A 24,477-nucleotide genomic window follows, 5' to 3' on the forward strand; every position below is an offset into this window, starting at 1 on the left:
GCCCCTTGGTCGCCAACCCACGCTTCAAAGTTCAGAGCCCCTGGGGCCCCTTTTAGTTGCCTCTTACGACAGGCAGGGGATACCGTGGGTGTTATTCTACCGCCCCCACCCACAGGGGGACCGAAGGTGGGAACCAGCCCCCCTTCGTCTCTCGAATTTATAGGCGTAGAGCCGTGGCCATTCCTCCTCTGCTCAGTTGGCCGGTCAGAGTGCAGAGCTGTTGGACCACGAACCAGCCGTGGCCACTTGTGGGCCCAGACTCACCCTGCATCCGCCGACCAGATGTTCGAGCTCTTACCCACACTAAGCACTACAGGTCTGGGATTATATGGGAAACTGTGGAAATACGTAAAAATCCTGACAATTTCAACAGGGACACTCTCTGTCAATTAAGTAATACGTGGTTGCCAGCCATTAAGGATTTTTATGGGTAGTTCTCTTCCTTGTCCTTTCACTATTATTATTTCTTTCCGATTTTTTCCAAATTCTTATTTTCCTCATCACGAGATGGTTCACACTGCGCATAGGGAGTCATCTAGTGGCGAACGAGAGTATCACTTACTATAGACAACGGTAAAGCATTCTTAAGTTCAAGTGATTCAAACCTTCATTCATTTTTAGAAAAGTCTTGCTCGTAAACAGACGAGATTATCTTTTGAAGACGCAGAGCAAAGTTCTCTGTGAAAAAGCTTATTATCGTATCTACATACAAACTATTATTATCTATGTAATGTCATCATCATTCATTGTGCAAAATTTGAATCACCAGTATACTGTATTTCAAGGAAAGTGTGTGTTTGGTGGTTACTTACACTAATGCCTGTATTTCATGTACATCATCCTTTAATTGGTCAGTTTCATTTGTAAATGGTCTGAAGGAATGCAGTTTATCAAGTTTCTATTGACTCAAGGGAAAGTATAACTGGGCAACCACCCTAAGCAAAATTTGAAAAGTTCCTACAATGCTTAGAATGAATGTATTGGCCAAAGAACTACAAGCACCATAAATGGCTTGACAATAAAAGACTCCCCAGGCCTCGGAAACCTAACAACATCGGGACAGAAAAAGAACAAGAGTTGACCAAGGGAGGTCGGATAAGAAATATGAAAGCGAGTAGCCTGACACAAATAACTGGAAGCAATGTCAGGCTCAAAAATGCTACAGAAATTAAAGCCTCTGGGACCCTTTTTAGTCACCTTTTACGGCAGGCTAGAGATACCGTGAGTGTATTCTACTGGCCCTACCCACAGGGGGAAAATAACGTTATTATTGCTATTATTATTCCTGTCCTATTACTAAATTCATTAGTCAGCCCGTATCGTAGTTAGGTCTAGTTTTACGGCTGAATATCCTTCCTGACGCCAAAGGTGTGTGGTGGGACGTCATCAGTATTACGTGTTTCTGTGGTGCGTGGTAGTTTGATGTGTTTAGTGCATATGAAGATAATAATAATAATAATAATAATAATAATAATAATAATAATAATAATAATAATAATAATAATAATAATAATAATAATAGCAGGGGTTCCCCGGCTATTATTTTAAACTACGCGCCTTCTCTAAGGCAATCTATGCAAACGGACTTGAACTTGTAAACTCCCAAAGAATTTCGTCTTCTACAGTTAGATTGCTCTAACATCGATGTGCTAGCTCAATCTCACGTACTAAAAACGAACCTAGAACTTAGGAAATTTCATTTTTGTTATTAGTAAACCTTTTTCTGAACACTGTTTCTTTAAATGTACCGAAGTTGTCAACACTTCAGCTAGTATCTCCTCTACTGTAAGCAAACTATCAGATGCTTGTAAATATGTTCTCTAGCCAATCAAAACCGGGGTTGTGTACAGGAATCCAGCCTATCAACAAAGTGTAGTTCAATTTAATCGGGAAGCTTCCCCTTACAGAACTACATAACCAGGGCACTTTAGGGCCGTCTTGTCTGAATTGTTCCAGTGCCTGGGAGTGTGACTTGACGGAGGCCTAGGGGGCAGGGGCGCAGCCTGCTTGGAGAATATCCAGCGATACAAGGTAATGGCAGAATTGTCCTAAACATGTGATAGCGCCTGCGGGTAGTTTGAGAGGAAGGTTTTAGCCGTTTTCTGTTAATGTAATTTTGTGAACTCGTGGTTTAAATGTAGGGTTTTCGGAGGACTCTGTTTCTATTCCCTACCGGGAAATATGTAATGTAAGGGAAAGAAGGGTGGTGACCCTCTGCCGTCTCCCATTCAACCTTGCAATTGGATGACTAAAGTTTTTGAACACTAAATTTTGTAAATCTCATCTTGGCTTTAAAGGTTCCTCCTTCAGTCACCCTCTTGTAGTATGGGATTAACCTCTGTATCTTTGGGCCGTAAGCCCACTTAGGTTTTAGTAATTTCTATAAGGAGTGTTGGAGTTTCGCCTCCTTGCCTTTTGTTAATGGCCAGTTATGTGCAACCTTTTCTCGTTTACTTTTAAGGCCATGTAGTATGGGTAATTATGTCCCTGTTTATCCTGTTTATCCATAAGGCAACTGTTCTTCTTTGCAGCTCAAAATACTTAAAAGGCTGGACATTCACTAAACCAACCATCGCGAAGGGGTAACCTAAGTCTAGTGGTAGCCCACGCTTTGGACTCAGCATACGCCACTGAGTGTTCCCTTTTGTTGATTGGAATTGAACCCGTGATCATGGGTCGGACACCACCACTGATCTCTCGAGGTAGCTAATTAACCAGTGAACGATGGGTTCGACTGCTGTAAAGTTCAACATTTTTATTTAAAGATTACGATGATAATAATAATAATAATGGTGCATAGCATCTGTATAGGCTTGGCGGTGACGTAATGAGGATGAAATGAATGGTGAAGATGTTATAAACACCCAGTCCCCAAGCCAGGAGAATTAACAGTATGAGGGGCTTGATTCTGTAAATTGAACCGGAGCTATCGGACCAAACGCAAGCATTCTATCCATTTAGCCACAAAGCCGGACTTCAATTTGGTAAACCTTAGGCTACCATCTCGACTGATCAGGTGTTTATAGGCTGTGGCAGAGGCCAGCTTGTGAAGCAGGCTTGACAACACAGCAGGCTTCTCCGTTGGCTATTGGCTGCAGCTCAAAATGCTTAATGCTTCACGTTCACTAAACCAACTATCGAAAAGGGGTAACCTAAGTCTAGTGGTAGCCCATGTCTTGATCCCAACATACCGTACGTCACTGCTAAGTGCGTACCATATTTCCTCTTCATGCAAGAAGGTTTTACATATACTGCCAACCACAACAATAACCTCAGACTGTAAGAACATAAGTTATGTGACCAATCAAACTAAGAAAGCAGCAGTGGTGAAGCACAACCCCTCTTTTGTCACCACGAGATAAGATTTGAGCAAAACACGGTTATGGCATTCACCCGCAATATCATGACAGTATCTACCAAAAATTTATTAAGACAATGAAACATGACAACTGTCTCATAAAGTAAGAAGATGTAAAGCACGGCGATTGCCACTCGCCGTGATAAGGATTGATGTTGACCACACTAGGTCACACTGTGCAAGTCTACTGTCTGACCGTATGGCAAGACAATACTTATGGGAACACCTAGCCTTCTGAACGTCCGCTACACTCCTGTCATTTCATTTTGAAAATAGCTAGAGCATAGTTGTTGAAACGTCAACATACTTGCCATGTCAAGACGGCCTAATATTACGGAATGAAGACCATAACTTCTTAGCTTTAATTGGATGCTTCAGCTGCCCAAATTAATTAAAACTCCTCATCAGATCTTTGCCTCCCCAAGTTTTGAAACCACCGTTTGCCACTTGAATGATGTGAAGAGAGATAACAGACAAATAACCATTCAATATATCTGAAGCTACGAAGCTGCTATTTGGTTCAGCGAAGCACATAAATAGGATCATTAGTCAGTGTAATGCTTTTCAGTGAATAGGGAAGAACTGAGTAATAGGTAAAAGTCTCTGGTAAGACCCTAACTAGAGTATAGTTCCAGTGTATGGGACCCTCACCAGGATTCAAGAAGTGGAAAAAAACCAATGATATACAGCTCGATTTGTTCTCTTGGTGATTTCCAACAAAGGAGTAGCGTTACAAAAATGTTGCACTTGGGAGAAAGAAGACGATTTGCTCCATTAAGTGGTATATTCTGAGCTGTCAGTAAGAGATGGAGTGAAATGACATTACTAGACGAATAGAGTGGTGTTTTTAAAAGTAGGAAATATTAGAATGGAAGATAAAGTTGGAATCCAAGAGAAAAAATTGGGGCAAATATTTGTTTATAGGAAAGGGAGTTAGGGATTGGAATAACTTACCAAGGGAGATGTTCGATAAATTTACAGTTTCCATGCAATCATTTAAGAAAAGGCTAGGTAAACAATAGATAGGGAATCTGCCACCTGGGTGATTGCCCAAAATGCAGATCAATGGTGATTGATTGATTGATTGATTGATTGATTGATTGATTGATTGATTGATTGATTGATTGATTGATTGATTGATTGATTGATTGATTGATTGATTGATTGATTGATTGATTGATTGATTGATTGATTGATTGATTGATTGATTGATTGATTGATTGATTGATTGATTGATTGATTGATTGATTGATTGATTGATTGATTGATTGATTGATTGATTGATTGATTGATTGATTGATTGATTGATTGATTGATTGATTGATTGATTGATTGATTGATTGATTGATTGATTGATTGACAACACTGGTAATCAGTGGTAACATCTGTATCATCTGATGGCCAAGCAGGCATCAATTTTTGGTAATGAGACAAAGTCCGTCATAGTGCATTGGCACTGCCGGTGGCTCCGAGTAGCCTACGGAGTGGCCTCCACAGTATGCACTAGCCATGCGTCTTGGTAGGTGTGCTATGTACCAATGATTAGCCCAACTTAGCATACGAGGGTGAAATGCTGGCAACCAGCAATGAGTTAGCTGGAAAATTTATAATGTCCAATAACGGACCATTTATATTGGTATTATAAATTTTTCTCACTTGGGACAAATATTTTATGTTCCCTATGGGAATTAACATCTATATCATCTGATAGCCAAGCAGGCATCAAGTTTTGGTAATGAGACAAAGTCTCTCATAGTGCATTGGCACTGCCAGTGGCTCCAAGTAGCCTACACAGTGGCTTCCACAGTATGCACTAGCCATGTGTGGGTGTGTTACGTACCAACTGATGAGCCCAACTTAGCACACGGTGTGAAACGCTTGCAACATCCATATCAACATACCACTTAGTCGAGCAGTTCGACTCCTTTCTCCCAAACTTTGCAAATTCTTGTAATGCTACTCCACTGACGGAAATCACCCAGAACAAATCAAGTGCCTTTCTCTGGATTTTTTCCAGTTCTTGAATCAAATAATCCTGGTGAGGGTCCCATACACTGGAATCATTCTCTATTTGGGGTATTACCAAAGACTTATATACCCTCTCCTTTACATCCTTACTACAACCCCTAAACACCCACAAAACCATGTACAGAGATCTGTACTTTTTATTTACAATCATATTTATGTGATTACCCCAATGGAGATCTTTCCTTATATTAACACCTAGGCACTTACAATGATCCCCAAATGGAACTCTCAATGCAGTAATTAAAACTGAGAGGACATTTCCTATTTGTGAAACTCACAACCCAACTTTTAACCCCGTTTATCATTATACCAGTGACGAAGCGTGCTAGTATCCACTCTTGACACTGGTAAAAGTCTCAAAAAATAAAAATCGAATATTCTTGAATATTAATATTTTTGTTTCTTCACCGGGACATGACGCGAGAATTCAATTGCAGCAGTTTGTCACCATCAAAGCTGAGCGAGAGGCTGTTACCACTCCATGAAGTGGTTACGCTTTGAATCTCTTCTAACAGCTAGGCGAGTATTACTGCGCCTACGCTATGCACGGCCTCTTTCCCCTTGACAATGAGATGTATCCTACTATGTTCTCCTGTCGTGTTACCACAGTGGAAAGTGGAAACAAAAGCTTATACGTCGGTGCTGAGATGTTGCCTTCGTTCGTTCCGTCACGCTCAACAGCGCATTGTTATATTATTGTGTTTTTGTTTTCTATTTTCATACGATGTCAAAATCAAAAATCAAAATCTCTTTATTTGCAAATGAGATGTTTACCTCGGTGGCAAATAGTACACTAAAATACATTATTGTCAAGCACTAAATATTAAATTAACAAGAGAATAAAATTTTCCTATAATACAATATTATATAATTTACGCTAACAATTTTTTCTATTAAACACACAGCTCATCCTTAATAAATTTACATTGTTTACAAAATTCTACTTATAATATCTCCTGTACTACTTAAAAATGTAGTCATCTGATATACAGTATGTGGAATTACTTCAAATGATACTGTACAACTGGTATAAGATTAAAATGTACATTGCATTTATATACTTTTTCTTTTCTTTACCCATTCTGGAACCTAAGTAGCATAACGACCTGCTGCGTCTTAACCAGAGCCCCTTTTACCACCACTTTTCAGAGTTCCTGAAGGGCCTTCACAGCTACCGTAGCGGTCCAAGGGCCCTCGAAGTCCCCACTGTACTTCACCCCTACAGGCAGTCCCCTACTTTGGCTGTCTAAACTCCATAGACCAGGGGATGGAATTAATTTATTCACACACATTTTTATTTACATTAACCTTCACTGGTCGAATGCCCTCTAACATTTCATTTATTTTCTCTGTTGCTGTTTATTCTCTTCTTGAATATCTGTACAGATTTTGGAAAAGGATCAAACACTACCCCTGGTAAACTGTTCCACTCCTTCACACCCTTCCCAATGAATGAAAATTTACCCCAATCGCTTCTGCTAAAATTCCTTCTAATTTTATATTTGTGGTCAGTCCTGCCGATATAATTATTTTCCAACTGAAGCCTCTCACGGATATCTCCCCATGCTGCTTCTCCTGTATAGGCTCTATATAAAGCTATAAGTCTAGTTTTCTCCCTTCTCTTACTTAAAGTTTCCCACCCTAGTTTCTTTAACATTTCTGACACACTACTCTTTCTCCTGAAATCTCCTGTTACAAATCTTGCTGCTTTCCTCTGCACACTATCTATTTCCTTTATTAGGTATTCTTGGTGAGGACCCCAAACACTGATTGCATATTCCAATAATGGACGAACCATACTTAAGTAATTTTCTCTTTTAATTCTTTGTTGCATCCTTTAAGTAGCCTCATTATGACATGTAACGATCTGTATGCTTTCCCAACAATGTCATCCACATGACCCTTCCAGTGCAAATTACTTTCAAATCCTACACCTAAGTATTTGCACTTGCCATCTTTTGGGATAACTACCCCATCCAAAGTATATTCAAATTCAGTTTTAAAACTCCTGTTTGTAATTGTTGTAACAGTTGATTTGCCTCCATTAACCTTCATGTTATTCTCTTCAACCCATTGTTGGATACTCTCAAGGTCCCTTTGTAATTCTGAACAATCCTCAATGGCATTTATTTCCCTATAAACAATTATGTCATCTGCATACAATCTTATTTTCGATGTTATATTGTTCCCTAAATCATTTACGTATATTAAGAAAAGTAACGGACCGATTATACTACCCTGTGCAATTCCCTTCCAAACTTTCTCTTCCTGCGATACGTTAATTCCTACTTTGACTTTCTGAACCCTTGAATTTAGAAATGTTTTTACCCAACGTGTAACCCTTACGTCCAATCCTATTCCCTCCAATTTCTTTAATAATATTCCATGTTCCACTCTATCAAAGGCTTTGGAAAGATCTATGGCTATGCAATCTAACTGGCCTCCTGAATCCAACTGATCTGATATGTCCTGCTGAAATCCCACCAGTTGTGCCTCACAAGAAAATTTCTTTCTAAATCCATACTGGCTCCTCATGAACCTATTTTTATCATTACATATCCCTTTGATGTACTTTGATATTAAACTCTCCAGTATTTTACAAACTATACTGGTCAGGCTGATTGGTCTGTAGTTCTCTGGTTTCCTTTTATCACCCTTTCCTTTATAAATTGGTATTATTATAGATTCCTTCCATTCCTTTGGTATTACACTATTATATATGACATAGTCAAAGAGAAATCTTAAATAAGGCACTATGTACCACCCCATTGTCTTTATCACCTCCCCAGTAATTTGATCACTTCCTGCTGCTTTTCCTTGCTGAAGCAGTTGGATTTCTCTGAAAATATCTTCATTTGTGAATGAAAAGCTTCTTGTTTCCCTCTGTGTCTGTCCCTCTGTAACTTCTGTTTCAGTTTCCAACTCCTGACAATCATCTACTGAATCTCTAAATTCCCTACTAAGGAGGTTTGCTTTCTCAGTATCTGTTAAATAGTGTTCACCCCCTTCTCCCACCATTGTAGGAATTTGGATTCCTTTTCCTTTTTGATTCCTGATATATGAATACAGCTTTTTCCATTTCCCTTTGTGGTCATTACGCTCTTGAAGAATGCCATTCATATAATTCTCTTTTGCTTCCTTTTTCACTCTATTCAGTTCCCTCATTAGCTGTTTTCTACGTTGTCTACTCTCCCTACCTTCTTTGATTTTCCTGTTTACTATTCTATATTTTATTTTTTATTTTCTTATTTCCCTTGTATAATAAACAGGGTCTGAGGTCATTTTACCCTTCTTAACAGGTACAAATCTCTTCTCTCCTTCCTAAACGATTCCTTTGAATTTAGCCCAAAGTGTATCCACATTACTCCCTTCACTTATCCAACAATTGAATTGTGATTTAAGATAAGTCCCAAATTCATCAACTTTAGGTTTTCTGTACAATTTCTTGTCTTGTGTGACCCTCTTATTAAGCCTTTTTGGTACCAGTGTCTTCATTTTTAGCAAAACCAGCACTACATATACACTCAAAATGGTACCAAATTAAACACTTTTCACACTGGATACCATTCTTCACTCGCTTCTTGTTTACACCACACTTATTCCCGATTATTTCGCAAGAGAACCGGGAACTATCTTCACTTACATCCTTCGCTGACGCCATCTTGTATTGTGACTTCTCTTGTTAAAGTGTGAATTTATATTGAATTTATGATATTTAATGATAGCCTATAAGACTGTACAACGTATTAAACATTAAAATGAGTGCTGTCGCTTCCACCTCGAGACTAGAATGTCCGTGTATAATAGAAAGCTTAAAGAACACGCCAGTTTCATTAAGAAATTTTGAAGAAAAGAAAAAATAGAGAGAGGTAGACCCACGCCTTCTCTTAAAAGTTTATTCAAGGAATTGAAAAGAACAGTACATTTTAATGACTCATGGTACTTAAATCTGGACTGGTTACGTGGTTGTACAAAAATGAATAAACTGTACTGTTGGCAATATATTCTATTTTCCTCAGAAAATCATGCTTCAATGACGGTGAAATCCTGACATTCACCTGCCCATGGTAGAGAGGGGGCAACGACTGCATATAAAAATAATATTTTATATGCAGGTGGCTAACAAATGAAGGGACCGATTATCTCCCTGTATAAGGGGATCCCCAATACCAAGTGCCAACAGTCTCTTTGAGAGTGGATGAGGGGGTATGGATAAGGGCACTACGCTATTGTCCTGGGGACAAGAAATTGTTCCTAAAGACAGAGGAACCAGTTTGGTCAACGGCATTAGGATGCAGAAGTCAACTGGAAACAACTGCATTAAAGTCCTGAGAGATATTCCAATAAATTCACATGGCATGGCTGCAATGGCCACGTGGATCGTCAACCTCAGTTCGGAGATGACGTCTTAAGAAGAAGAAGGACAATTTAAAAAGTTTCAGAGTTTTAAAGAGACGCCATGAGGAGTCTCAAGCACACATCAATGCTGTTGCCGATATGATTCAGCTCGGAAGATCCAGAATAGAGTTCTGTTTGAGCACAGTTTACAAAAAGAAAATTGATGAGCATAATAAGCTAGTAAAAAATAACAGATATATTGTCAGCACTTTAATGGATATTTATGAGTGCATGAGTAGGCTGCCATACGTTTCTCATGATGTAAACTATTTTCAATTAGTGCATAATCGAGACTGCTAGTCTACGATTTTGATACTCACCAGTGTTCAATATATTATGTGCCATTTCATCATTTTCAAATGAAGTTATCTTATACAAAAGTAATATCAATTATCAAGTATTTCACTTTTATGAAATGACGTCTGTACTGCAGTGTGAGCGACAATATACTCTCAGGAGTGTGGTAACACTTTTCAAAACATCATGCGTTGCCATTGCATCATAGCATTGCCTACTGTGCATCTCACAACATTATCGAGGTCATTTTGCAGTAGCTCACAATCTTGTAGCTTATTTATTACTCTGAAGAGAATAACATCATCTGCAAACAGACTTATATCTGATTCCACTTCTTTACACATGCCGTAATCATCTATATATAAAATAACTTGTCCTGACTGACTGACTGACTGACTGACTGACTGACTGACTGACTGACTGACTGACTGACTGACTGACTGACTGACTGACTGACTGACTGACTGACTGACTGACTGACTGACTGACTGATTCATCATCGCCAAGCCAAAACTACTGGACATAAAGGAATGAAATTTTGGGGATATATTCATATTACATTTAGGTGCTCGCTAAGAGAGGATTTTTGGATATTCCGTCCCTAAGGGGGTGAAAAGTGGGGTGAAATTTTAAAATGAGTGTATCTATATCTCAAAACTTTAAAAGCTTACAGATGTAAAAATTGGTATTTAGAATCTTCTTTACAAATAAGGAAACCCGTACTTTTTGTTTTCAGAAAATCCCAATAGGAGAGGTGAAAAGGGTGAAAAAGTGGTTGAATGCCATTTATCAGGATACCGGTACTTATATCTCAGAAACTGAAGATATTACAGATCTGAAAATGGGTACTTTTCACTTTTCACCCCCCATTATTTGGATTTTCCAAAAACGAAAAATACCTGTTTCTTTATTTTTAAAGTAGATCCCAAATACCAACTTTCAGGTCTGTAATATCTTCAGGTTCTGCAATATAAGTAGCCTCATTAAAGGCATTCAACCCATTTTTCACCCTTTTCCACCCTTCCTATGGGGATTTTCCGAAAACAAAAAATACGTGTTTCTTTATTTTAAAAGGAGATTCTAAATACCAATTTTATATGCATAAACTTTAAAAGTTTTGAGATATAGATACACTCATTTTAAAAATTCACCCCCTTTTCACCCCCCATTAATTGGATTTTCCAAAAACAAAAAAATACGTGTGTCTTTATTTTTAAAGGAGAACCCAAACACCATTTTTCAGGTCTGTAATATCTTCAGATTCTGAAATATAAATAGCCTCATTAAAGGCATTCAATCCATTTTTCACCCTTTTCCACCCTTCCTATTGGGATTTTCCGAAAACAAAAAAATACGTGTTACTTTATTTTTAAAGGAGATCTAAATACAAATTTTTACACCTATAAACTTTAAAAGTTTTGAGATATAGACACACTCATTTTTGAAATTCACCCCCTTTTCACCCACCATTAACTGGATTAACTGGGTGAAAAGTGAAAAGTACCAATTTTCAGATCTGTAATATCTTCAGTTTCTGAGATATAAGTACCGGTGTCCTGATTAAAGGCATTCAACCCCTTTTTCACCCTTTTTCATCCTTTTTCACCCCTCCTTTTGGGATTTTCTGTAAACAAAAAAATATGTGTTTCCTTATTTTTAAAGACGATTCTAAATACCAATTTTTACGTTTGTAAGCTTTTAAAGTTTAGAGATATAGATACACTCATTTTAAAACACCCTCCTTTTCACCCCCTTAGCGACGGAGTATCCAAAAATCCTCTCTTAGCGAGCACCTACATCTTAATATGAATGTATCCCCAAAATTTCATTTCATTATGTCCAATAGTTTTGGCTCGGCGATGATGAATCAGTCAGTCAGTCAGGACAAGCTATCTATATATATATATATACTAGCAAGATACCCATGCTTCGCTATGGTATTATACTGAAATTTATAATTGAATGCTTATTGTTTTAGATATATAATCCGCCGAAATTCGCGGTCTGACTCGTTTTCTGCGAGAACCCACCAAAATTCCCGATCTGACTCATTTTCTATTAGATTACGGCATGTTTCCTCCCATTTTTCAATCTTCTTTTCCAGCAATCGATTTCGTACTTCCCGGGCTAGGCTCAGGTATTCCTCCCGGTCAGTTGGGTCCGTAAATCTTTGCCATCTTTTCCTATAATCATTTTTAATATGGATAAAATCCTTCAGGAGATCCGGCGTGGTGTCATATTGGGTGCCTAGAAGGCACTGAACCCGCGGCCGGACTGCATTCTTAGTCATTACCCGTCCAGGAGCCGTTTCCAGCGCGGTCCGCACATTTGACGACGGTCCGGAACATTATTATTATTATTATTATTATTATTATTATTATTATTATTATTATTATGTGTTGCTGGAATGGATGATAACAGGAAAACCGGAGTATCCGGAGAAAAACCTGTCCCGCCTCCGTTTTGTCCAGCACGAATGTCACATGGAGTGAACGGGATTTGAACCGCCGAACCCAGCTGTGAGAGGCCGGCGCGCTGCCGAGGATCCTTATAAGTACATTAAGAACAGTAAAATCAATTGGTCTCACCTCCTTCTACACCCCACCGCCGTTAAGTTTATTTACCGGCTCACCTCCCCCCACCCCAAAAAAATTAAAAGAAGGCTTGTTTCTTATGTTTAAAGAAGATTTCAAACACCAATGTTCACGTCTATTACCTTCAGTTTTGAGATATAAGTATCCCCATAAAAATCATTTTCTTTTTTCACTTCATTTCACACTACTCCCCCCCCCCCCTAAGTGAATTTTCCCGCAAAAAATACTTGTTTCTTTAATAGTAAAGGATCTTCTGAATACCAATTATCACGACTCTAACTTCTTCAGTTTTTGATTTATGTGTCCTCATGAAAGGAATTCAACTCCTTTACACTCCCGCCCTCCAAGATGGTTTCCGCCCAAAACGCGTTTTTCTTTGTTTTTAAAGGAGATCCAAATACGAATTTTGACGTCTGTAACAACTTTAGTTTTTATTAGATGTATGTATTCTCATTCAATTAATTCAATTAATTTTTCAATTCTTTCACCCCCCCCCCCCCCCTTTCATTGGATTTTCCAAGAATACGTGTTTCTTTATTTTTAAAGCAGATTGCAAATATCAAATTTCACGTCTGTAACATCTTCATTTTTGAGATATCAGTAGCCTAATTAAAAGAATTCAACACCTTTTTCAGTCACTTTTACCCCCCCCCCCCCTCCACCCAAGTGGTATTTCCGAAAGCTAAAAATACACGTTTCTTCATGTTTAATAGAGATAAAAAATACTATTTTTCACTTCTGTAACATGTTAAGTTTTTTGAGATAAACTGTAAAAATTCTCATTTTAAAATTTCACCCCTTTTGAGTTTCCCTTAAGTGGAGTTTCCAAACACAAATCACCTATGTTTCTTTAGATTTACAGGAGATTACAAACACCCACTTTTTACGTCTGTAACATTTTACTTTTCCAAGATATTCTGTAGATATAGTCTTTCAAAAATTCACCCAATTTGTCACTCCTGTTTAACCTCCATTAATTGGATTTTCCAAAACTAAAAAAATACGTGTTTCTTTATTTTTAAAAGAGATCCCATATACAAATTTTCAGTTCTGTAATATCTTTCGTTTCTGAGATATATGTATCCTCATTAAAGGCATTCAACCCATTTTTCACCCTTTTACACCCCTCCTATTGGGATTTAGAGGAAACAAAAAATACGTTTTCCTTTATTTTTAGAGGTGATTCTAACTACCAATTTTTACATATGTAAATTTTAAAGTTTTATGATGTATACACACTCATTTTAAAAAATTTACCCTCCCTCCTTTTTACCCCCCAATATTTGGATTTTCCAAAAACGAAAAAAAAGTGTGCTTGTTTATTTTTAAAGGAGATTCTAAATACCAATTTTCACATATATAACCTTTAAAAATTTTGAGATAGATACACTCATTTTAAAATATTACTCCCTTTTCACCCCCCCCCCCCTAAATTGGATTTTCCAGAAACAAAAAAATACGTGTTTCTTTATTTTTAACGGAGATCCCAAACACCAATTTTCAGGTCTGTAATATCTTCAGTTTCTGATATATAAGTAGCCTCATTAAAGGCATTCAACCAATTTTTAGCCCCTTTTCACTCCTCCTATTGCGATTTTCCGAAAACAAAAAAATACGTGTTCCTTTATTTTTAATGAAAGTTCTAAATACCAATTTTTACATCTGCAAACTTTAAAAGTTTGGAGATATAGATTCACTCATTTTAAAAATTCACCCCCTTTTCACCCTCCCATTAATTGGATTTTCCAAAAACAAAAAAATACGTGTTTCTTTATTTTTAAAAGAGATCAAAAGTACCAATTTTCAGGTCTGTAATATCGTCAGCTTCTGAGATATAGGTACCGGTATCCTGATTAAAGGCATTCAACCCATTTTTCCCCATTTTCACCCTTTTTCACCCCTCCTATTGGGATTTTCTGAAAACAAAAAAAATACGTGTTTCCTTATTTTTAAAGAAGATTCTAAATACCAATTTTTACATCTGTAAACTTTTAAAGTTTTGAGATATAGAGCAACTCATTTTAAAATTTCACCCCCGTTTTCACCCCCTTAGCGAAGGAATATCCAAAAATCCTCTCTTAGCGAGCACCTACGTCTTAATATGAATATATCCCCAAAATTTCATCTCTTTATGTCCAGTAGTTTTGGCTCGGCGATGATGAATCAGTCAGTCAGTCAGTCAGTCAGTCAGGACAAGTTATTTTATATATAAAGATAAAGTAGCTTGTCCTGACTGACTGACTGATTCATCATCGCCGAGCCAAAACTACTGGACATAAAGAAATGAAATTTTGGGGATATATTCATATTAAGATGTAGGTGCTCGCTAAGAGAGGGTTTTTGGATATTCCGTCGCTAAGGGGGTGAAAAAGGGGGGTGAAATTTTAAAATGAGTGTGCCTATATCTCAAAACTTTAAAAGTTTACAGATGTGAAAATTGGTATTTAGAATCTTCTTTAAAAATAAGGAAACACGTATTTTATTGTTTTCAGAAAATCCCAATAGGAGGGGTGAAAAAGGGGTTGAATGCCTTTAATCAGGATACCGGTACCTATATCTCAGAAACTGAAGATATTACAGACCTCAGAATTGGTACTTTTGATCGCTTTCAAAAATAAAGAAACACATATTTTTTTGTTTTTGGAAAATCCAATTAATGCGAGGGTGAAAAGGGGGTGAATTTTTAAAATGAGTGCATCTATATCTCAAAAGTTTTAAAGTTTAGAGATGTAAAAATTGGTATTTAGAATCTTCATTAATAATAAAGGAACACGTATTTTTTTGTTTTCGGAAAATCCCAATAAGAGGGGAGAAAAGGGGTGAAACAGGGGTAGAATGCCTTTAAAGAGAATACTTATATCTTAGAAACTGAAGATATTACAGACCTGAAAATTGGTATTTGGGATCTCCTTTAAAAATAAAGAAACGCGTATTTTTTTGTTTTTAGAAAATCCAATTAATGTTGGGGGGTAAAAGGGGGATGATTTTTTAATATGAGTGTATCTATACCCTAAAACTTTTAAAGTTTATAGATGTAAACATTGGTATTTAGAATGTCCTTTAAAAATAAAGAAACACGTATTTTTTGTTTTTGGAAAATCCAATTAATCGGAGGGTGAAAAGGGGGTGAATTTTTAAAATGAGTGAATTTATATCTCCAAACTTTTAAAGTTTGCAAATATAAAAATTGGTATTTAGAATCTTCATTAAAAATAAAGAAACACGTATTTTTTGTTTTCGGAAAATCGCAATAGGAGGAGTGAAAAAGGGTGAAAAAGCGTTTGAATCCTTTAATGAGGCTACTTATATCTCAGAAACTGAAGATATTACAGATCTGAAAATTGGTGTTTGGGATCTCTTTTAAAAATAAAGAAACACGTATTTTTGGAAAATCCAATTAATGGGGGGGTGAAAAGGGGGTGATTTTTTAAATGAGTGTATCTATATCTCAAAACTTTATAGTTTATAGACGTAAACATTGGTATTTAGAATCTCCTTTAAAAATAAAGAAACACGTATTCTTTTGTTTTTGGAAAATCCCAATAGGAAGGGTGTAAAAGGGTGAGTAATGGGTTGAATGCCTTTAATGAGGCTACTTATATTTCAGAACCTGAAGATAATTCAGACCTGAAAATTTGTATTTGGGATCTACTTTAAAAGTAAAGAAACACGTATTTTTTCGTTTTTGGAAAATCCAAATATTGGGGGGGGTGAAAAGGGGGGGTGAATTTTTAAAATGAGTGTGTCTACATCTTAAAACTTTAAAATTTACAGATGTAAAATTGGTACTTAGATTCTCCTCTAAAAATAAAGGAACACGTCTTTGTTTGTTTCCTTAAATCCCAATAGGAGGGGTTTAAAAGGGTGAAAAATGGGTTGAATGCCTTTAATAAGGATACATATATCTCAGAAACGAAAGATATTACAGAACTGAAAATTTGTATATGGGATCTCCTTTAAAAATAAAGAAACACGTATTTTTTAGATTTGGAAAATCCAATTAATGGCGGTTAAACAGGAGTGACAAAATGGGGTGAATTTTTTGAAAGACTATTTCTACAGAATATCTTGGAAACGTAAAATGTTACAGACGTAAAAAGTGGGTGTTTGGAATCTCCTGTAAATGTAAAGAAACATAGGTGATTTGTTTTGGGAAACTCCACCTTAGGGGAACTCAAAAGGGGTAAAAATTTTAAAATGAGAATTTTTACAGTATCTCTCAAAAAACTTAACATGTTACAGAAGTGATAAATGGTATTTTTATCTCTATTAAACATAAAGAAACGTGTCTTTTTAGTTTTCGGAAATACCACTTGCGTGGAGCGGGTGGGGGTGGGGGTAAAAGTGACTGAAAATGGTGTTGAATTCTTTTAATTAGGCTACTGATATCTCAAATATGAAGATGTTACAGACGTGAAATTTGATATTTGGAATCTGCTTTAAAAGTAAAGAAACACGTATTGTCGGAAAATCCAATGAAGGAGGGGGGGGGGGGTTGTGAAAGAATTGAAAAATTAATTGACTTAATTGTATGAGAATACATACATCTAATAAAAACTAAAGTTGTTACAGACGTGATAATTCGTATTTGGATCTCCTTTAAAAACAAAGAAAAACGCGTTTGGGGGGGGGGAACCATCTTGGAGGGCGGGAGTGTAAAGGAGTTGAATTCCTTTAATGAGGACACATAAATCAAAAACTGAAGAATTTTGAGTCGTGATAATTGGTATTTAGAAGATCCTTTACTATTAAAGAAACAAGTATTTTTTGCGGGAAAATTCACTTGGGGAGGGGGGGAGTAGTGTGAAATGAAGTGCAAAAAGTAAATTATTTTTATGGGGATACTTATATCTCAAAGCTGAAGGTAATAGGCGTGAACATTGGTGTTTGGAATCTCCCTTAAACATAAAGAAACAAGCCTTATTTTAATTTTTCGTGGGGGGGGGGGGAGGTGGCGGTAAATAAACTTAACGGCGGTGGGGTGTAGAAGGAGGTGAGACCAATTGATTTAACTGTTATTAATGTACTTATAAGGATCCTCCGTTGCTTAGACGCAAGCGTGCCGGCCTCTCACAGCTGGGTTCCGTGGTTCAAATCCCGTTCGCTCCATGTGTCATTCGTGCTGGATAAAACGGAGGCGGGACAGGTTTTTCTCCGGATACTCCGGTTTTCCCTGTCATCAGCCATTCCAGCAACACATAATAATAATAATAATAATAATAATAATAATAATAATAATAATAATAATAATAATAATAATAATAATAATAATAATAATGTTCCGGACCGTCGTCAAATGTGCGGGCCGCGCTGGAAACGGCTCCTGGACGGGTAATGACTAAGAATGCAGCCTAGCCGCGGGTTCAGTGCCGCCAAGGTACCCAATATGACACCACGCTGAATCTCCTGAAGGATTTTATCCATATTAAAAACGATTATAGGAAAAGATGGCACAGATTTACGGACCCAACTGACCGGGAGGAATACCTGAGCCTAACCCGGGAAGTACGGAATCGATTGTTGAAAAGGAAGATTGAAAAATGGGAGGAAACGTGCCGTAAAATAATAGAAAACGAGTCAGATCGGGAATTTTGGTGGATTCTCGCAGAAAACGAGTCAGATCGCGAATTTCGGAGGATTATATATCTAAAACAATAAGCATTCAATTATAAATTTCAGTATAATACCGTAGCGAAGCACGGGTATCTTGCTAGTTTTATATATATAGATAGATTAATGAGTACATTTTAAAAAATTGAATTTTAACTGAACTCAAGTTATAGGAAGAGTTCATACTTCAGTATGTGGACTATGTTCCAGTAAATTTTTATTGATCAATCCCTTTAAAAACACTGTTAAAAAACAAATTTCCAGTGGTGTGTCGGAAGACTGTACAGGTGCTCCAGTGTCTCTCAGTTTGTGCAGAGGTTGTCGGTACAGACAGTACCTACTCCGGCTTACATTGTGTTGAACAGAAGGAGGAAAGCATTACTAAACTATATAAAAACACTTAGGCCAATATCAGAATTAATATCACCATGTTGAAAGCCCCTTCTTTGGTGCATAAACCTCAAGAAGAAAACATAGTGAAGTGTACTCACTGACCACCCTTTGTTAGCTGACCTGATCTTTCTCTTTCTATGAATAAAAAAGCAGCATATATAAACAAAAATGCCTTGAATACGTGGGTGGAGAAGATTATCCTGGACGTGGAAACTTCGATTGTATTTTGACATCCAAGATACAGCAGCTCTGATATCGGAAACATAAAACAGAAAAGCTTACTCCATGATGATCTACAAGGTAATTAGTGTATAATGGCTACAGTATCCTTTCTTTAAACAGATTTATGAACAGGGATTTAAGTGATTAGATTAAGGTAGCCCCCAAGTACGTATGTGTTATACAACACTGAAGCAAGCAATAGGGTAATATACTTACAATATTATTGTAATAACAAAACAAAGCAAATGCCTGGCACAAGAACACCACGTGCATATCTAGAAAGAAGGGTTGAAGACCAGGGAAGAGATGGCTACACCAGCTTAAAGAGGATGTGGAGAGAAAAGAAGGGAATTTGGAGTGAGTAGTGAGAGAGAAGGCATTGCTGGACAGACAACGATGACGAGGATTCGTTCAACACCATCCTACCCGGCACGCTGGACAGGTTCTATGAGATGTTTTTCTATATAATATTTACGAACTTTTCACCGGGAACATAAACATACAGTTTATGCCCCATCAAAACTCAAAAGCCCGCCACATAAAGCTCACCGTGAATGAACCACTGGTTCTCTAGATAATAACGCAAAGTAAAATGTGATTTATAAACCCTTTAAGTAATATGAACCCTAAACCTACACAATATTAAGATTAAAACATGGAATATAAATATAATATGCTGATGATGATAATGAAAATGGGTGAATATATACACTACAGTACACAACAGTTCTAAATTATGCATAAGCATGAACTTAGCACTCCCAATAATACAACTGTAGACACCAAATTCCTTCTGTAGAATGGAGCGCTCATTCTTCAGCTGGCCTGTTAACAAAAGAACAACAACTTTTCATGAATAATGACGAATGATGGCGAAATGTGTAACCTATTCATTAATGAAGGCGACCACAACCACAAACATCAGAAAGCTAAACTTTCTCGAAAACCATTAGAATTACGAGGAAAATGCGTATGATGCTCTTTGTAGAAAATGTAATTTAAGGCCACACGGTGCAGTCCATGTTTCGATAAGGCAAAACTTTTGCCTGCTATTTTAGTTCATGTAGGACAAAAACTGATATGATTTGGGACATACCCCTGTAAAATCGAAATGGTGAAATTTATCAAAATCAAAAGCATCTCTTTCATGACTCAGGATTTCAAGCTAGATCCTTACCAAATTTCAGCTCAATTGATCTACTAGTTTTCAAGCGTGTCAAAAACTAACAAACAAACAAACAAACAAACAAACAAACAAACAAACAAACAGACAGGCAGGCAGACAGACAGACACTGTCTCATTTTTATTAATAGTACAGATATAGACTACCAGATACCATATACTTTGCAATCATTCCATGCATAATAGTTAAAGGTGAAAGAAGATCACAGGATAGGATAATGGCAACATTAACCAATCAAGCAAACAAGCAATCTTATCTTTGCATTAACCCATAAATTCCTGAAATAAGAAACTGTTTGAGATTTTCAACAATATATTTTATTATGTGGTTCATTAAAATTTCAGTTTGAAGAAAACTTATAATTCTAAAATATTTCGTGCCACTTTACGATGTAAAATGGAGTGCATCACAAACACAAGAGTACGTAAAGTGCACTGTTTATCATTATCACGCATTTCGTGAAAACTTTTGTCCAAGCTGTACAGTGCTCTCAGAATAATGAGTGTGGAGGGTAACAATACTCAGAATTTTTGGTACAGTTATTATTATTATTTTATCCAAACAGGTACATTTTAACAACAAAAAAGGAATAGAAATGAATGAAAGATTGTTCTGTTTATAATTTGTGCCTGTGAAAGAAAATCTCTTTCAATTAACGCTGTTTGGTGCACTTCGATAATACTGACGCGAGGCTCGAGAAAATAATTCATCTTTAGCATAACATTCAAGTTAATGTATGTCTTCTATGTAATGTGTACACATTTTGGTGTCATGTAATGAGAGATACATCAGGAAAATTGCTGGAAATGATATTAAATAGATTGAAGCAATAAGAAACTTGAATGAAGATTACAGGAGTGCCGATACAATATGACAATATTAACATTTACTGTGATGTAAGCAATTTTAATAAAAATTTAGGACAACAATTTTAATGTACTAGAAATGGAACAGTGGACAAATATGGGTTAAAATCACCTTTCCTTGGAGAAATCTCTTCATTATTATCATCAAAAGAGTCTGCTAAACCACATAATTAAGTCCATTGAAACAGCAAGAACAAACATAATAACTCAACTCTTCGTTAATAATTAAGATTAGGTAGAACAGATTCCTTACCTTCGGAAGAGGGTCAGCTTTAGTTTTAACATGCAGTCCCGTGACCTCCACCACATTAGGAAGCAGTGGTTTGACATAACTGAGACTCCAGTGGTTGTTGACAAGTAGTAAACTGTCATTGTATTCAGATTCGTAAAGGGAAGGTGGTCCAGATCCGAAGTGTTTTCTCATCACTGCCTCTTGTTTGGGGATGAATTCATGGTACCACATGTAGTGATACATGACATACACGTATATATTGTAGAGTCGCTCCCAAAAAGTCATGTGATCAGAGTATGAAGTAAAGACATCCGGGATGACAGCAGGATGATGAGGGTTTCCTATTGCGGTGTAAGCAGGAGTTTTACCACCAAAGGAAATGATTGAGATAACTGGTGGCGAACCGACGTAGTGAGCCATACCTTTGTATGCTGGGAAAAACAATTTCTCTATAAACACCAGATCGAATTTCGGTTTGGACCTGCAATCATTAAAAAAATTATTGTAATTACCTGTTTAATAATACATACAGAGTGTTAATATTGGTGCTTTCCCAGCCCATACTTGTAGACATGATATCGACTTCTAGGCTTATGCCATGTTAAGAAAACCAGGAGAAACTCTTTACGTTTCACAGAGACCTTTGCTCTGCATCTTTGGAAGAAAATCTCGCCTGTTCACAAGGAATACTTCTACAATAATAAGGGTTTAAATCAAGAATGCTTTACCACTGGAGCTGTAGAGTTACGCTCAATCATCACCAGGTGGCTTGCTGTATGCTGGCACAGCACTGGTATGTCAAGTGGGAGCTGGCAACAACATTAAGCTCTAATTAAGGTGTTCCATCACACCGTGTATGCGTGAGAAGACACAAAGAGGACACCAGACGAATCAGGGACGAATGTGGTGGAAGAAATAAATAGAAAATAATAAAATATAAAATGCAACAAAAGACACCAGGATTATAATAGAACACAGCTTATACACCGAGAAAGTAGCCACGCAGCTTGGATCACATAGCTATCGGCTTGCATTCAGGAGACAATAGGTTCAAACCCCACAGTCAGCAGCCCTGAAGATGGTTTCCGATTTTCACTACAGGCAAATGCTGGGGCTGTATCTTAATTAAGGCCATGGTTCCTTCCGTCACACTCCTAGCCTTTTCCTATCCCAACTTCGCCATAAAACCTATCTGTGTCAGAGCAACATAAAGTAAATTTTAAGAAAACTGTGAATTATTTTAGTGATGGTGCAAAACACAGTTTTTATATTGTGCTTGCAGAGGACTTTGGCAATCCGGACTGTGGTATTGTGAATGTAAGGCAAGGAGGCCATTCCTTTCACTTCTTTCTTCTGTGCGCTTTGCTTAGTTGTCCCTCTGGGATGCAGTGCTGTACATCGTTGTAACCATTGCCCTTGAATGTGAGTTTGTGTTCATTTCCTTCTGAGTATTTGATGGCTCACAAATTCCCGTCAAACTGTGTGTGCATGAGAAGTAACAGAGAGGACACCAAATGTACCAGGCATGAATGTGATAGAAGAAATAAATAGAAACTAATAAAATAAAATGCAACAAAATACACTAGGATAGAATAGAACAGAGAGTGTGTGGAGAAAAGCAGAGGTTGATAATAATGAGAGACGGTGTGGGAGGTATAACTGGTGTGCATACATTATGAAAGTATGACACGTAACACATGACACATAGCTTGGGATAACCATCTGGAGATGACGAACATAAAAATGTGGAAAAGATGATGATGTTTGCTGTTTAAAGGGGCCTAGCAACTAGGTCATTGGCCCTTGATGGTATGAGATGTAACAAAATGAAAATAAAAACTTCAAAATATACAGTATCCCCTGACTAGAATCTAAAACGAATGGTGATGACTGATGAGAAAATGATCATGGAACAAAAACAATCAGTGGATCCAATTCACAATGTCTTAATTACTAGGATGATACTTATTATCTAAAGGGGTCCAGAATCCAAGTCACCAGCCCCCCCTCAATGGTAGTAATCACTAGTAAAGCAGAACCATGGTGTTTCTCCCGTAGTAGTACTAACCAACTAACCACAGGCAACGTAGGCCCATGGTTTTGCACATAAAGTGGTACTACTCATAGATAATGCAGATCATACTGAACACAGTAGAACAGACTGGTGGAATACACACGACGGCCTCTTTCACAAACAACGCTCAGGCCCATAAAGTTCTGCACAGAATAGAACTGCTCCTATATAATGTAGAGCCTCGCAAAGTGGTACTAGTCACAAGTAACGTCGACCCATGGTGTTCCGCACGCAATAGTACCAATCACAAGTAATCTCATGGTTCTAATGTCATCATCCCTTTGTCGCCTTTTTTGGGTGTAGTCTACGTCTGCATCCCCTAAAACAGGGGGTAGAGAGAGAGAGGAAAAAGGAAAAAAAAGATCCAAGACTTCAAAAAATGAAGTACCAGACAAAGAAAGACAAGGGCAAGGAAGGGCAAGAAAATGAAATACTCCCTAGGCCTTGAATACTCTAATACGGTCGGAAAAGAATAAGAGTTGACCAAGGGAGGTTGGACAGAGAATTTTGTACACCCCAGGGTGTAATAGTGGGGACAATTTGTCCTTGCTTTTTAATGACAGTGCCAAACATGGTTTTTGTATTGTGCTTGTGGAGGACCTTGGCAATTTAGTCTGTGGTACTGTGAATGTGAGGCAGGTAAACAGTTCCCTTCATTTCTTCCATCTATGAGGTTTGGTTAGTTGTCCTTCTGGGATGCAGGGCTCTATGAATATGTACATTGTTGTAACCATTAACCTTGAATGTGACCTCAAGTATGTTCATCTTCTCCTGGATATTTGATGGCTCACAAATTTGTGTCGCTCTTGTGGTGTCATGAGAATATCCTGTTTTTGTGCTGGATTGTGGTGAGAATCTGCATGAAAATAGCTATCTGTGTGGGTAAGCTTACGACAGACAGTACGTCCTAAGGAACCGTCTGGTTTCTTTCTTACTAGAACATTCAAGAAAAGAAGACATCCATCTGACTCCGTCTCCATAGTGAATTTAATTGAAGGACCTTGCTGATTTAAGTGCTGATTTAAGTCCATACCACCATCAACATGCCTCCACCAAATCAGAGATTAGATGGGTGCCGAAACAATAGACTCCTTCTCAAAATGCTCCATAAAGAAATTAGCCACTACTGGTGAGAGTGGACCACCCATAGCCATCCCATCCATTTGTTCGTAAAATTACCCACCCCCACAAGAAATAACCCGAAGTCATTCAATGGTGAAT

The 24,477-nt window shown here is 37.4% G+C and overlaps 1 protein-coding gene across 1 annotated transcript in view; it reads right to left on the minus strand.

Moving 5' to 3' along the window:
- Positions 1–24,477, minus strand: part of LOC136866672 (UDP-glycosyltransferase UGT5-like) — a 139,461-nt gene that overhangs the window by 17,106 nt on the left and 97,878 nt on the right. Inside the window, exon 4 of the mRNA XM_068226584.1 lies at positions 21,204–21,663. Coding sequence (XP_068082685.1) covers positions 21,204–21,663 — 460 coding nt within the window. The remainder of the gene's footprint in view (positions 1–21,203; positions 21,664–24,477) is intronic.

This window comes from Anabrus simplex, chromosome 3 (genome assembly GCF_040414725.1).
Source record: "Anabrus simplex isolate iqAnaSimp1 chromosome 3, ASM4041472v1, whole genome shotgun sequence".
NCBI classification, from domain to species: domain Eukaryota; kingdom Metazoa; phylum Arthropoda; class Insecta; order Orthoptera; family Tettigoniidae; genus Anabrus; species Anabrus simplex.